This window comes from Cucurbita moschata, unplaced genomic scaffold, assembly GCF_002738365.1.
Source record: "Cucurbita moschata cultivar Rifu unplaced genomic scaffold, Cmos_1.0 Cmo_Scf00016, whole genome shotgun sequence".
NCBI lineage: Eukaryota > Viridiplantae > Streptophyta > Magnoliopsida > Cucurbitales > Cucurbitaceae > Cucurbita > Cucurbita moschata.
Genome location: NW_019268532.1, coordinates 2,764,596 through 2,777,927, shown reverse-complemented (window position 1 = coordinate 2,777,927; position 13,332 = coordinate 2,764,596). Strand labels below are relative to the sequence as shown.

The following is a 13,332-nucleotide window of genomic DNA, read 5'->3' as shown; positions in this document are numbered from 1 at the left end:
TCAAAATATAAATAACATGATATTCCGATATTTTAACTTAAACAGGCGTTGAAGTTAAGTTGAGTAAAACTAGGGGTTGCACCGAGCAAAAATGTCTATTTTACTTAGGACGGATTTCTGGAGGGGACTTGCCTCAAATTGGGTCGAGAAGAATGTTAGATTTCTAACAGCCCAAGTTCACTGCTCGCAGATATTGTCTACTCTGGATTTTTTCTTCTGGGCTCCCCCTTAAGTTTTTAAAACGCTTCTGCTAGGGAGAGATTGCCACCCTTTTATAAGTAATGTTTCGTTTTTCTCTCAAACCGATGTGAGATCTCACAATCCACCCCTCTTGGTGACTAGGGTCCTCACTGGCACGCCACCCAGTGTCTAGCTCTGATACCATGAATCCACCTCTCTTGGTGACCAGTATCCTTGCTGGCACGCCGTCCAGTGTCTAGCTCTAATACCATTTATAACAATACAAATCGACCGCTAACAAATATCGTCATTTTTTAGCTTTCTCTCCAGGTTTTAAAATATATCCGTTAGGGAGAGAGCAGAAATAGTTTTCTCTCCATGAACTAAATAAGAACGGAAACAGGGATTATATTCATCGACCAATTCCAGCTTCCTTGGCTCCGATGATTAAGTCATCGAAAAAAAGTCAAAACATTTACATTAAAAAAAAAAGGAAAAAAAAAAAAAAAAGTGGAGCTCCCCCACTTAGAGGACCAAGGCTGGCATGGCTTGCTAGCTTTTTCAGCCACGACAGCGCCATTCCATGTTATTTAATGCATAAAAAAGAACACCCATATAACTCCATAAAAACCCTGTGGATTCCAACCAACCAATCCAATCCGATCAAACAAACAAATGGTAATTGTTCTTCTTCATGTTCTTCATGTTCTTCGTGTTCTTGTTGTTGTCTCTTGGCTTATGCTTTGGCTCTCTCAACGCAGGGTATGTGCGGATTAGGTGCTAAAAATGGGGACAAAAAGGGACCCAAACGAGGGGGAAACAGAGCTGCTGGTTTTATTTATGGTACTGTGTGCTTATATGCTTTGGTTTTAGAGTATGGATTTGAGTAATTGGTTTATTTGATTGATTGATTTGGGGATTACAGTGACTGAAGGACTGGAAAATATGGCGTTTGTGGCGTTGGCCTTGAGCTTGATGACATATTTCAATGGGTATATGAACTTCAGCTTGACAAAATCGGCTACCACTTTGACCAACTTCATGGGAACTACGTTCCTTCTCACGCTCGTCGGCGGCTTTGTCTCCGACACGTATCTCTCCCGATTCAAAACCTGCGTCCTCTTCGCTTGCTTTGAGTTACTGGTTAGTGCCTCATTCTAGTATCGAGCCCACTGCTAACAGATGTTGATGTGTATTGTCCTTTTCTGGGCTTTTTCTTTTGTGTTTTCTCTCGACTTTTTTAAAATTCGTGTGCTATGGAGAGGTTTCGACATCTTTATAAAGGGTGTTTCGTTCTCCTTCCCAACCGATGTGGGATCTCACAATCCACCCTCTTTCGAGGCTAGCGTTCTCTCTGGCACTTGTTCCCTTTTTCAATCGATGTGAGACCCCCTAATCCACCCCTTTGGGGCTTAGTGTCCTTGCTGGCACACCGCCTCGTGTCCACCCTCCTTCGGGGCTTAGCCTTCTCACTGGCACAACGCTCGGTGTCTAGCTCTGATACCATTAGTAACGGCCCAAGTCCACTGCTAGCTAGCAGATATTGTCCTCTTTGAACTTTTCTACTGGATTCCCTCTAATGTTTTTAAAATGCATATGCTAGGGAGGGGTTTCCACACTCTTATAAAAATGTTTCATTCTCGTTCCAAATGTGTGATCTCACGGTTGTCTTTTGTTCTTAAAAAAGGTAAATATTTTATTTATTTATTTATTTTTTGTTGTCATCTTTAAGAATAGGTTCATGTAATTAGTATGCTATATTATCATTTATTTGGTTCATAACTCTCTGTCTACTTGATTATCTCACATTCATTTAGTTCATGACACTTTTATTCATCTTCCATTTTGATACATGAACCATCTTGATTCAACATTAATGCGTTTATGCCGGTACAAAGGGTTGTCTAAGATGGTTGAAGAGCTTAAATTTTTTAATTTTAGTGTCATTTTTATATTTGTTGAGTAACATTTACGAAATTTTGTTAAGTAACATTTAAGAAATTTTGTTGAGAGACTTTGTGTCAATATACACTTTCATTATTGATATCAATTGCTACACTTAGAAACAGGAGATTCTACTAAATTTTTGTACCTCTTTGTTTAATTTGTGCCATTTGTGCAGGGATATTGTCTACTAACGGCACAGGCGCATTTCCGGGAGCTAAGGCCAGAGCCGTGCAAAGGGGCGGCGGCGGGGAGTGAGTGCAAGGCGGCGAACGGCGGGCAGGAGGCGATTCTGTACGTGGGAATTTACCTGATAGCGCTGGGAGCGAGTGGGGTAAAAGTGGCGCTGCCGGCGTTGGGAGCGGATCAGTTCGAGGAGGGAGATCCGGCGGAGGCGGGGAAACTGTCGAGCTTTTTCAACTGGTTCTTGTTCAGCCTGACCACAGGGTCGACCGTGGGGTTGACATTGATAGTGTGGATAAACACGGAGGTGGGCTGGGACTGGGCGTTTGTGGTGTGCACCGCCGCCGTTCTCGCCGCCATTCTTGTTGTGTGCGCCGGCAAGTCCTTCTTTCGCAATAATGTGCCTAAAGGAAGCCCCATTCTTAGAATTCTACAGGTAATCTTCATTTTCTTCCATTTAAATCTCAAATATCTCTATTTTTTTTATTAATTTTTAATTTTTAATTTTTAATTTGAGTTCGTGGAAAGTAAAATAAAATATTTAGACTTACAATACTTTAATTATGAAGTTATCTCGACCATTAATATATAGTTAAAAATCCATTTTATCTTATATATAATGGGTGTTCATATGACTCGATAACTCGATCAACTTAAACTACTTAATTTAAACCATAAAGGTTGGGTTGAGTTAGATTTTTTTTAGATCCCCCTACCAAGTTTATATATTGTGATTGTGACAAGTGGTTGGGTTGAATTCAGTTGAGTTTAGGGTGATATCAGTTGACCCAAACCGAAAATAGAGTTACTATCCAATCCTATGAACTTTAGTCATATTGCTCGAATCACCAACTCAATTGACTCGATTCAAAAGATTTTTACAACCAAACCCATTTATATCCCTACTCTAAACTTGTATGGTCGTATACTCTAAACTTCTATTTTCATCACGTTTCAATGAATCATAAACTAAAAACTAAATGTATCAAATTGTTCATATTTTTCTGAGTTAATTTTCAATTTTATCATATGGGTTTCCTTAAATGCTATTAAAATCATTCCAAACACGTTCCTAATCTTATTTTATCATCATCATTCATTGTGTAATGAATGTTTGTTGAATTTTCTTCTTATGATGCATAGGTCATTGTAGCTTCAATCCGTAACAGGAAACTTCCACTTCCAAATAATGCTGATGAACTACATGAGATTCGTGACAAAGAAGCAGATATCCCAATTGAAATCCTTGAGAAAACCGATCAATTCAGGTGTGATATCCTTGAAAATCTTTGTCTAAAAACAGCTAATGGTTAGGAATTCAATATATTAACGAAGGAAAATGGTGAAATTCTATAGATTCTTAGAACGAGCAGCAATTATAAGGAATGATACAAGAACACCATGGAGACTCTGCACAGTGACACAGGTTGAAGAGACAAAGATCCTAATTCGAATGCTCCCGATCATAGTCAGCACCATTTTCATGGCTAGCTGCATGGCTCAACTCCAGACATTCTCCATTCAACAAAGCTTAACTATGGACTCCAATTTCATAGGATTCAAAATTCCCGGCCCCTCCGTCCCCGTTATCCCCTTGCTCTTCATGTTCTTCTTCATCCCATTTTACGAGCGAGTTTTTGTTCCTCTGGCCCGTAAAATCACTGGAATTCCCACGGGAATTCGCCACCTCCAAAGGATTGGTTTCGGACTGATACTCACTGCAGCATCCATGGCCATTGCTGGGTTCGTGGAGACCCGACGCAAGAACGTCGCGATTCAACACAACATGGTGGATAGTGAGGAGCCTCTACCAATGAGTGTGTTTTGGTTGTCATTTCAGTTCTGTGTATTTGGAATGGCTGATATATTCACTATGGTAGGACTGCTGGAATTCTTTTACGCCGAGAGCTCGGCAGAGATGAAGTCGTTGAGCACAGCCATCGCTTGGTGCTCGATCGCTTTTGGTTACTTCACGAGTACGGTGGTGGTGGAGGTGGTGAACAAGGCGAGCGGAGGGTGGTTGGCGAGCAACAACCTCAACAGAGACAATTTGAACTACTTCTACTGGTTACTGTCAGTGTTGAGTGTGGTGAATTTTGGGTTTTATTTGGTTTGTGCTTCTTGGTATAGGTATAAGAATGTGGAGGTCCTACAGAAACAAGGTGAAGAAGGGTTTGACATAGTGCAGGGGCCCTAAGAATCATGTCAACCAATATATTTCTCTTCAAAATGCTTCGAAATGATAACGAAAGCTACTAATTCTGCTATAAACGACAACATTCGACCCGTCGTATCGTCTAACGAAACAGAAAATACCAATTATCTGAAATCTCTGAATTCAAATCCACAGATACAATCTTGTCTAGAATTACAGGATCCAATCTTGTCTATGACTAAAGCTGAGCAAGTACAGCACAAAACACACAGAAAATAGACACACCATGAAGTTTGTTCATTGCTAAGATAGATACATTTGCCACTCCATGTCCTTTCATCTCAGCCATATATGATGTCTACAATGACCAAAACAATAGAGTGAGGCTGCAAGCTGAAGGTGAACGATGCTCGTCCCAGGCCTGTTCGACATTTTCTGGAACACTCGAACCCTTTGAAGATTCGAAAACTTTGGTTCCACAATACCAATTTAGGGGCCTAGAGATCAATTCCCTTCTAACTCTTTTTATTCCATCCATTTCTTTTCTTTTTTCCATTTTTTTTTTCTTCAATCCCATTTTGGATTAAGAATAGCATAGGATACAGCTATCACAAGGGATAGGAGTTACTTCCATTAATACACACCATGTGGACATGAAGTCCAATCCAAGTTTTATGTGCAAAGATGTTGCAGGAATCGGGACCGAAATAGGCCAGTTTGATCCGTGTTAAGGGTATGATAAGGTAAGGTAATACCGGGACGGTGTCAGGACATCCCCAGATTAATGTTCTTTGCATGTGGTTCATCTACCATACTGGATCCTTTGGGGGGAGGCCAGTACTTGAATAATGATCTTCCTACGATATTTTCAACCGGGAGCGGACCCCTGGAGAATAAAAAGAAACAGGTATACCATAATATCAGAAACAATGGTGGCTATCGTTGCTAGTATTCGATCTTCATCACCCGGTTTTCATCTACTCACGAAAGCATTACGACAATTGTAAAGCACGACGTGCCTATGTGGCTGACAGTTCTACCTTGGGTTTCAAATTATAAAGCAATATAGAACTCAGATGGTGAACTTACCAGTTGTGAGAATCACAACTATTGTTACGGTTGTCTCCCATTACATACACATAACCTTCAGGCACAAGCTGCAGAAGAAAACGAGCAAAACTGTTTATTTCTCCCATTGATCAGAATTCGAAAGAGAGAGGGAGGGTTGAGATGGAAAGACAATTACCATTGGATCCATCTCATAAGCAATTGGCTCTAAGATGAAGTCCTCATCTTCAACAACACCGTTTACCACCAATTTCCCGTTCCGAACCTACCATACGACATTGCATCGAATAATTAATGTCAAAGTCATAATGTTAAATACTAATACAATAGGACTAGAGGTCAGCATCTAAATCACCAAATGAGCCGATGGGATACTAATAAATGTCGAGTGTTAGCAACTACCAAAGATTTGAAAATCCTATCGTTTACTAACGATTAGTGTCGAGAACTATCTAATATCGTAACTATATTCGGTTCTCCATTCATCTCCAGCATTGAAGATATTTGACTTACAACCATTAATTATGATCATAAAGTATGGAATGTTAAAAGGGTTTTTATTTTGAGGCCATATAATCCATGTATGTTATCTTTGTAAAGAGACTTGGAGAATGCACTAAAAAGAGCGTTTTTGCTTTCTTTTAGCTAAAGGCTAAGTTTCTTTGCAATTCAACGTAGTTTAGATTGCATGTTTAGAATCATTCAAGCTTGACATGATCAATCTTGCTTGTGGAGTATTCGAATCTCAATCAAATGTTCTTGCCTTGAGATATTTGATCAACAAGATACTTCGAATTTTACTTTTCCTTGGAGTGAATCTTTATCAGTAGGGCCAAGTGTTCTTACCTTTTTTTCCTTTAGCCAAAGGCTAAGTTTCTTTGCAATTCTACGTAGTTTAGGTTGCATGTTTAGAATCATTCAAGCGGGACATAATCAATCTTGCTTGTGGGGTGATTCAAATCTCAAATAAGTGTTCTTGCTTTTAGATATTCGCTCAACAAGGTAACAAAATCTTACTTCCCTCGTAGTGATTCCTTATTATTTGGTATCAAAGTTTTTATTTGGGTTGATTCCTTATCACATAGCCTTTGATGTTACTCGATATTCAAGCGAACAAGTTATTTACTCATTTGCTAACCAATATGAATCAGAGAACAAAGCAAAGAATTGAACTATCTTTTTGAAAAATGAACATATCACAAAATTATTGCATACTAAAGAAATGATGTTACAAGTTTGAAGAACACTTACTTCCACCACGTCCCCAGACGTAGCCACAACTCTCTTAATAAACACCTCACTCGAACTAACTCCAAATTCCTAAATGGGGTGCAAAAAATATGCAAGAACAAATCAGCATTCAACAGTTCTAAATAGAAAATTTCCTTAAAAGAATCTCATTAATCAAAGGAATCAATACCTGCAAGATCTTAGGAGGTTTGAAGATCACTATATCAGAAACTTCAGGTTTCCTGAAAAAGTATGAAACCTAATATCAGGAGGAAAAGAAACAGATATCAGTGAAGAACTGTAAAAACAGTCAACAAATATGAAGATTGTCAACAATTCAATTCAGAGATATCAATTATATGAACTAAGGGTCACCTTTTCAGCTAAAACACGATCCCCTGCTTCCAGAGTAGGATACATGGAAGAAGAAGGAATCGATTTCGGCTCCGCCAAGAACGATTTAAAGAGCACACTAACAGTCAAAGCCGTAAACAGAGCCTTTGCATCATCGGAATAGGTATTCAACAAGCGCGAAACCCAGCTGCTCTTCTCAAAATCACTCTCATAAAACTCATCACTCCCACTTTCATCATAATCACAACAAACTGTTCCGCCTTTATCCACATCATCGCTTACATGAGATCGTATATCGTAACCCGGAAGCCAATTCGAGCCTCGTAGAAAGGGTATAATCGAAGTGGCTTTAAATGAAGAAACCCCCAAAATCCCCGTGGGGATCGGGGAAGATTCAGAAGCAGACGCCATCGATTTCAGCATCGAAATCAAACCCAAAATCATTGGACTCTTAGGGTTTTCCCCAACCATTTCTCCCGGGAGAGCGCTGTACATAGAAGAACAACTCGGCTTAAACCGCCGGCTATCAGACCGATAATTGCGCGCGCTTCCAGCAGATTTGAGGTCCGGATTATGGCTTGAGCCAAAAATACAAGATCGGACCCAACACTCCTGAAAAACGCGGCAGTTACCGGCCCGAAGGCCGGTGGAGGAAGCTAGGTTTTGGGCAACATAGCCGGAGTAGGAGAGGGTAACTCGAATAGCCATGATCGCAAATTTCAGTAGGTGGATTAGGATTTGAAGCAGGTTTGTTGCAGAGACAAGATAAGAATAATCGCAACAACCTAGTGATCGAGAAACTCCATTTCTTCTTCGGAAAGCAGAGAATCGGCGTCCGAAGTGGGAAATTGAAGCCGGAAACTACAGATCGGAGGGGATTGAAGCCAGTGGTTGAAAATCAAAGAATCGATCGGCGATTGACGACTGGAGATAGGGTTTTGGGGAAGTCAACGAGAGGAATCTGAGAAGAGGGGGAGCTCGGTTTCCACAAGAGAATCAGAGAGAGGAAACAGAGAGGAAAAACACGAGGAACCCAAGCAGGAAAAATGAATAAATTGATATATATGAAGAAGAAACTTCCACCGCAGCCGGAGGAAGACGACGAGAAGATGAAATGGATTGCCCTTTTTGACTTTTTGACTTTTTGACTAGACACGTTGGCCGTATTCGCCTGTGAAATTACGAAAAAGCCCTTGAATCATGAAAAATGGTATGAATAATAAAATAAAGGTTAAATTCTATCCATTTCACTAAATTTTAATTTCTATCCTATTGGATTATATCTATATATATATATATATATATATATATTCTGTTTTCGGTTAAGGTTGAATGTCAGGAAAATAAAAGTTTTGGATCAATCGAAAGTTTGACATTTTTTTGTCGGGTCAACTCAGTCAACTCAAAAATTAAGATAATCCTGTTCTAGTTTTAAAATTATTATGAATATTAACATTGATATTTGAATTTTTAAAAATTTTGTAAATAAAAAAAATTAATTGGAAATATTTTTATCCTAAAACACACATTCAACAACTCGCAATAAATGATTTTATCTTTTTTTATTTTATTTTAATACACAATTCTAATGGCAAAATAATAATAATAATAACTAATTTATCCTAATATTATTTATTATGATAAATTGGAGAACCACGTGGGTTGACTTTTTGTCCAGCTCAGCTATGGCTTAAGAGAGAGAAAAGGGAGTGACGGAAGCGCGTACGTCAGCGATTTTAGCGACGAACCTGTCTTTCTTGCCCATTTCCTTAGTATTTTAAATCATTATATAATTTTAAAAAACCTATAAAAACAATAAATAAATATTTTTAAATGCTTATTATTTATGGAGAGAAAATCGAAGTTGTATAAATTCAACGCCATAATTATAATTATATAATTTCTTATTATTTCTGTTTTGTTTAAATTAAATTTTTTTTTTTCATTTTCATAAAATTTTCTAAGAACTGGCATTAGGGGTGTACATTCAACCCGACAACCCGGACCAACTCAACCCGAACTATAAGAGTTGGGTTGAATTGGATTAACATTTCATATAGGATTGGGTTCATTTTTCTGAACTCGAACTGAATCGGTTCGATTTCGGGTTCGTGGATAAAACCTTCGGATTGATCTGAGCCAAATAAAAATAGAAAGATTATATTAGGCAAGTTAGAGTGGTACCTCTGCCTCTTCAAGGATACCCACGACAGGGATAAACTAATCATTTTTATTGTTAATTTAATTTAATAATCTATCCTTATATTTTTTTAATTTAGAAACTTTTTTTTAGGGGTACTAATATGATTAAAGCTTTAGAAAATTTATGAGCATTTATATTATCAGTGTGTTCGGTCAAATTATATAAACTACATTTTATCCATATATTTACGAGTTATAATGTGTCTGGTTCACAATGACAACATATTCATCGATTACATAGATTATGACACATCAACTAAAGTGGATTTTGAACGATACCTGTCGTGTTTGTGCAATTTCTACTATAATGGGAGAACCCAGGACGAGGATATGAATTTCGATCTCTAATAGAATCGTTTATAGCTATTGCGATGAATTGGTTTTAGATAGGTATCTACACCTGGAATATCGGTAAGAGAATATGAAACTGAATGACACACTCGACTAATAGTTTTCAATGGGGGTTTCACCGTTTATTTCTTCTTGAACTCTTCACGAGTTTGCCTATTAGAAAATAGAAAAGGCATATCCATCACTCGCATTCGCCTAATCGAGCAAAACATCATTCAACGATCATCCAACAACTAATCCCACCATAGCTATAGTGTTGAAGACACAATCATTTACCATGTCAAAGAGTTCGTTGAACTTTAAATTTTATGTCTAATAAGATAAAATTTTGTTTTTTTTTCTTTAAACTTTTTTTTACGTTGTGTCTAGCATCTTCGTCGTTTCCTTCTCTAACTGATGTGTGATCTCATAATCCACCCCCTTCGGGCCCCAACGTCCTCGCTAGCACATTGCCCCGTGTCCACCCCCTTCGGGGCACAACATCCTCATTTGCACACCGCCCGGTGTCTAGCTCTAATACCATTTGTAACAGCTCAGCCCACCACGAGTAGATATTGTACTCTTTGGGCATTCCCTTCAAGATTTTTAAAACCCATTTTAAAACTGCGAGGCTAATAGTGATAATGAATTAAAACGGACAATATTTGCTAGCAGTTGTCTCAGACTCTTACAAATGATATCAAAGTCAGGCACCGAACGGTGTGCCAACGAGGACATTGTGCCTCTAAAGGGGTGGACGGTGAGATCCCACATTGGTTGGAGAGAGGAACAAATGCATTCTTTACAAGGATATGGAAACCTCTATAGAAACACGTTTTAAAAACTTTAAGAAAAATCCAAAATGAAAAGTCCAAAGAGAACAAGCAGGTTTGGGCTATTACAACAAATGTTAAGGCACGAGAATCTGAACCTTTCAAGTAAAACAACATTGTTAACGCTCATAAGAAAGTATAAATACTAAAATAAATTTCTCTTACTATATATATGTGTGTGATGCCACACATTCGTTAGAGAGGAGAACAAACCACCGTTTATAAGGTATGGAAACCTTTCTAACAGACGCGTTTCAAAGCTTTGAGGGGAAGCCCAAAACGAAAAGCCCAAAGAAGACAATATCTGCTAGCGGTGGATCTGGGCCGTTACAAATGGTATCAGAGCTAGACGCCGGACGATGTGCCAGCCTTCACGCTGCGGTGTGCCAGTAAGGACACTAGGCTCCGAAGGGGGTGGATTGTGATGTCCCACGTTGGTTGGGGAGAATAACAAACTACCATTTATAAGGGTATGAAAACAGGTGGATTGTGATGTCCCACATTGGTTGGGGAGGAGAACAAACTACAATTTATAAAGGTATGAAAACCTTCTCTAGTAAACGCGTTTTAAACCCTTGAGGAGAAGTCTGAAAGAGAAAATTGAAAGAGGACAATATATGCTAGCAGTGGATCTGACCGTTACAAAATATATATGTATATATAAATAAAGGCTATAATGTTGGATAAAACACCTAGGGATTGATTCAATGGGTGTGCATAAACAATCATCATAGATAATGAATGTAGGGTTAGTGGGGGAAGTAGAAGATCATAAGAACTCGACGCCAATGCACGAGGGCGCGCCCACACCGCTAAGCTTGGGGCCGCTGCTCTCATTTGTCTAGGCAAACGCCATAGAAAGCAATCAATAGACATCAAAACCCTGCCGCTATTTCCGTTCCCGTTGCCTCCCAAAGCCCCCTTCCCAATCATTCTCAATAACACGTTCGGTCTCCCCCTGCCCCCTTCTCTCTCTCTCTCTCTCTCTCTCTCTCTCTCCTCGTTGAAGTCAAAGTCAAAGTCAAACAAGAAGGGGGAACCGCCTGTTCCATCGTAGTTCGGCTCGTCTTGTCAGTCCAGTCAATCAAATGGCTCAGTTTTCAGAGGACGGTTTGTTCTTTAATCCAAAATACAAAACCAAATGGGTTTCTTTCATTTGTTGTAACGGGCTCTGTTTTCATTGGGATTCTCAGTTCTTTCAGCTCAAACCCACATGAAAAATGTTACATTTTTATATGAATCTAACCTGTAAGTTGAGATTTGGATCAATTAATTAATTCATATTTCGGATAATCCTAGGATCCCATGTTCTTGGAGCCATTAGAGAGACCAGTAATAGTTTATAAAACTGTTCTAACGTATCAGAAACAGAGCATAACAGAGCATCATTCTAATGCTCTGTTCTTTCTTTCAGATTCATATGGGTTTTGATAATGGAAGAGACCAAGAAAATAACACGATTTGTATAAACAGAGACAAAGGGAAATCTCCCATGAAACATTAATTTTTGTTCTTTTTTTTTGGTTTTCTTTGTCGAATTTGTGTCGGAGAGATTCAGAAAACAACTCAGAAGGAAAGATTCAGAAAGCCATTAAAAAAAAATGAAGGAAAGCATTGAGAGGGTGTTTTTGTGTGTATTATTATTAGATTACTTCAAGCTCTTGCCTTGCATGGAAATGGCAAGGTCCGGCCAATTCAGCAAATCGCCGTCGACAACTCCGCCGCCAGCGCCGTCGCCATTCGTGTCATTCATCTGCCACGTGTTGTATCCAGACGACGACGTCTCCGGAGCTCCGACGAGATCCCCAACTTCAGTGTAAGTACAAGCGGTATCCCATAATCCCCTGCCTAAGCCGAACCCCATTTCGTCAAAAGCTGCAGGGGCATGAGCCGACCCGGATCCAGACCCGTATCCACCAAGAGCCAAAAACCCGGATCCTTGGGAGCTCAAGAGAGATGTGAAAGTGGCAGGACCGGACATGGTGTCGTTGAGATTGACGTTAATGTCGTTAGTGACGGCGGCGGTGGGAGGAAGAAGAGAAACAGAGGAGGAAGAGGAGGAAGCAGAGGAGGGGGCGTTGTGATAACGTGAGCGTTTGGAGTTTTTGCGTGAGCCGCCGCCGACAGGAACGTCGCGGAGGGTGCCGCCGTGGGTCCAGTAGCGGCGGCAGGACTTGCAGAAGTGGCGGGGCTGAGAGAGGTTGTAGTTGTTGTAGTAGCAGAATTTGGTGTTGAGTGAGTCGCAGCGTGGGCAGGGGCGTGGGTCGGATTGGGGCGGGGGAGGGAAGGGCATGGTGTGTTGGGGGCGGTTGGTTCTGTTAGGATTGGCTGATTCCGACGGCATTGAAGAAGATTGAGGAGAAATGGGAGTGGGAATGAGTTAAAAGAAAGTGGAAAGATTGGGTTTTTATTTAGTTTGGGGGTGAAAGCTGTGGGGTAGTACGATGTTCCATATCTCACTGACCACCAAACCCACACTTTCTAAGCTCAACCACCGGATCAGATAATTGAGAGAACGAAGCGTTTCTTATAAGAGTGTAGAAACTTCTTTTTAGTAGACGTGTTTTAAAATTGTGAGGCTGATGGAGATATGTAACGGGTCAAAATTGACAATTTTGTACTAACTATGGGTTTATATGGTTACAAATGATATCAAAGCCAGATACTGAGCAGTGTGTTAGCGAGGACGCTAGATCCCTGAGGGAGGTGGAATGTGAGATCCCACATCGGTTGGATAGGGGAATGAAGTACCACTTATAAGGGTGTAGAAATCTCTCTTTAACATATGTGTTTTAAATCCGCTAGGCTAATGGCAATATGTAATGGGTCAAAGCAAACAATATCTGTTAGCGG

At 39.8% G+C, this 13,332-nt stretch overlaps 3 protein-coding genes across 4 annotated transcripts; 1 reads left to right on the top strand and 2 right to left on the bottom strand.

The window, feature by feature from the left end:
- Positions 1-944: 944 nt before the first annotated feature.
- On the top strand, positions 945-4,504 carry LOC111454615 (protein NRT1/ PTR FAMILY 4.5-like). Its single transcript, XM_023096110.1, has 5 exons — positions 945-1,023; positions 1,106-1,323; positions 2,303-2,743; positions 3,451-3,575; positions 3,664-4,504. Exons 1-5 carry the CDS (start codon positions 945-947, stop codon positions 4,502-4,504), a joined length of 1,704 nt encoding a protein of 567 aa, XP_022951878.1.
- A 96-nt stretch (positions 4,505-4,600) lies between these two features.
- Positions 4,601-8,175, bottom strand: LOC111454555 (thylakoidal processing peptidase 1, chloroplastic-like). 2 transcript variants are annotated; one of them, XM_023096055.1, is made up of 7 exons: positions 7,395-8,175; positions 7,136-7,346; positions 6,951-7,019; positions 6,782-6,850; positions 5,709-5,795; positions 5,552-5,619; positions 4,601-5,348 (listed from the first exon to the last, which is right to left on the bottom strand). In XM_023096055.1, the coding sequence occupies exons 1-7, from the start codon at positions 7,820-7,822 to the stop codon at positions 5,228-5,230; spliced, it is 1,053 nt and encodes a 350-aa protein (XP_022951823.1). In that variant the 5' UTR covers positions 7,823-8,175; the 3' UTR covers positions 4,601-5,227. The 2 variants fall into 2 exon arrangements, with proteins under 2 accessions (XP_022951823.1, XP_022951822.1); XM_023096054.1 differs by having other exon boundaries at positions 7,136-8,175.
- A 3,732-nt stretch (positions 8,176-11,907) lies between these two features.
- Positions 11,908-12,839, bottom strand: LOC111454557 (dof zinc finger protein DOF1.6-like). Its single transcript, XM_023096057.1, has one exon. The coding sequence runs from the start codon at positions 12,821-12,823 to the stop codon at positions 12,128-12,130; it is 696 nt and encodes a 231-aa protein (XP_022951825.1). The 5' UTR covers positions 12,824-12,839; the 3' UTR covers positions 11,908-12,127.
- Positions 12,840-13,332: the final 493 nt, after the last annotated feature.

Excerpts from the sequence above, each read along its gene's own strand:
- LOC111454615 (XM_023096110.1), top strand. The coding sequence starts at position 945 with ATGTGCGGATTAGGTGCTAAAAATGGGGACAAAAAGGGACCCAAACGA. Across the intron at positions 1,324-2,302 it reads TCGCTTGCTTTGAGTTACTG|GGATATTGTCTACTAACGGC; the intron begins GTTAGTGCCTCA and ends CCATTTGTGCAG. Across the intron at positions 2,744-3,450 it reads CCATTCTTAGAATTCTACAG|GTCATTGTAGCTTCAATCCG; the intron begins GTAATCTTCATT and ends TATGATGCATAG.
- LOC111454555 (XM_023096054.1), bottom strand. The coding sequence starts at position 7,822 with ATGGCTATTCGAGTTACCCTCTCCTACTCCGGCTATGTTGCCCAAAAC. Across the intron at positions 5,796-6,781 it reads CGTCTGGGGACGTGGTGGAA|GTTCGGAACGGGAAATTGGT; the intron begins GTAAGTGTTCTT and ends GTCGTATGGTAG. Across the intron at positions 5,620-5,708 it reads CTTATGAGATGGATCCAATG|CTTGTGCCTGAAGGTTATGT; the intron begins GTAATTGTCTTT and ends TTTCTTCTGCAG.
- LOC111454557 (XM_023096057.1), bottom strand. The coding sequence starts at position 12,823 with ATGCCGTCGGAATCAGCCAATCCTAACAGAACCAACCGCCCCCAACAC.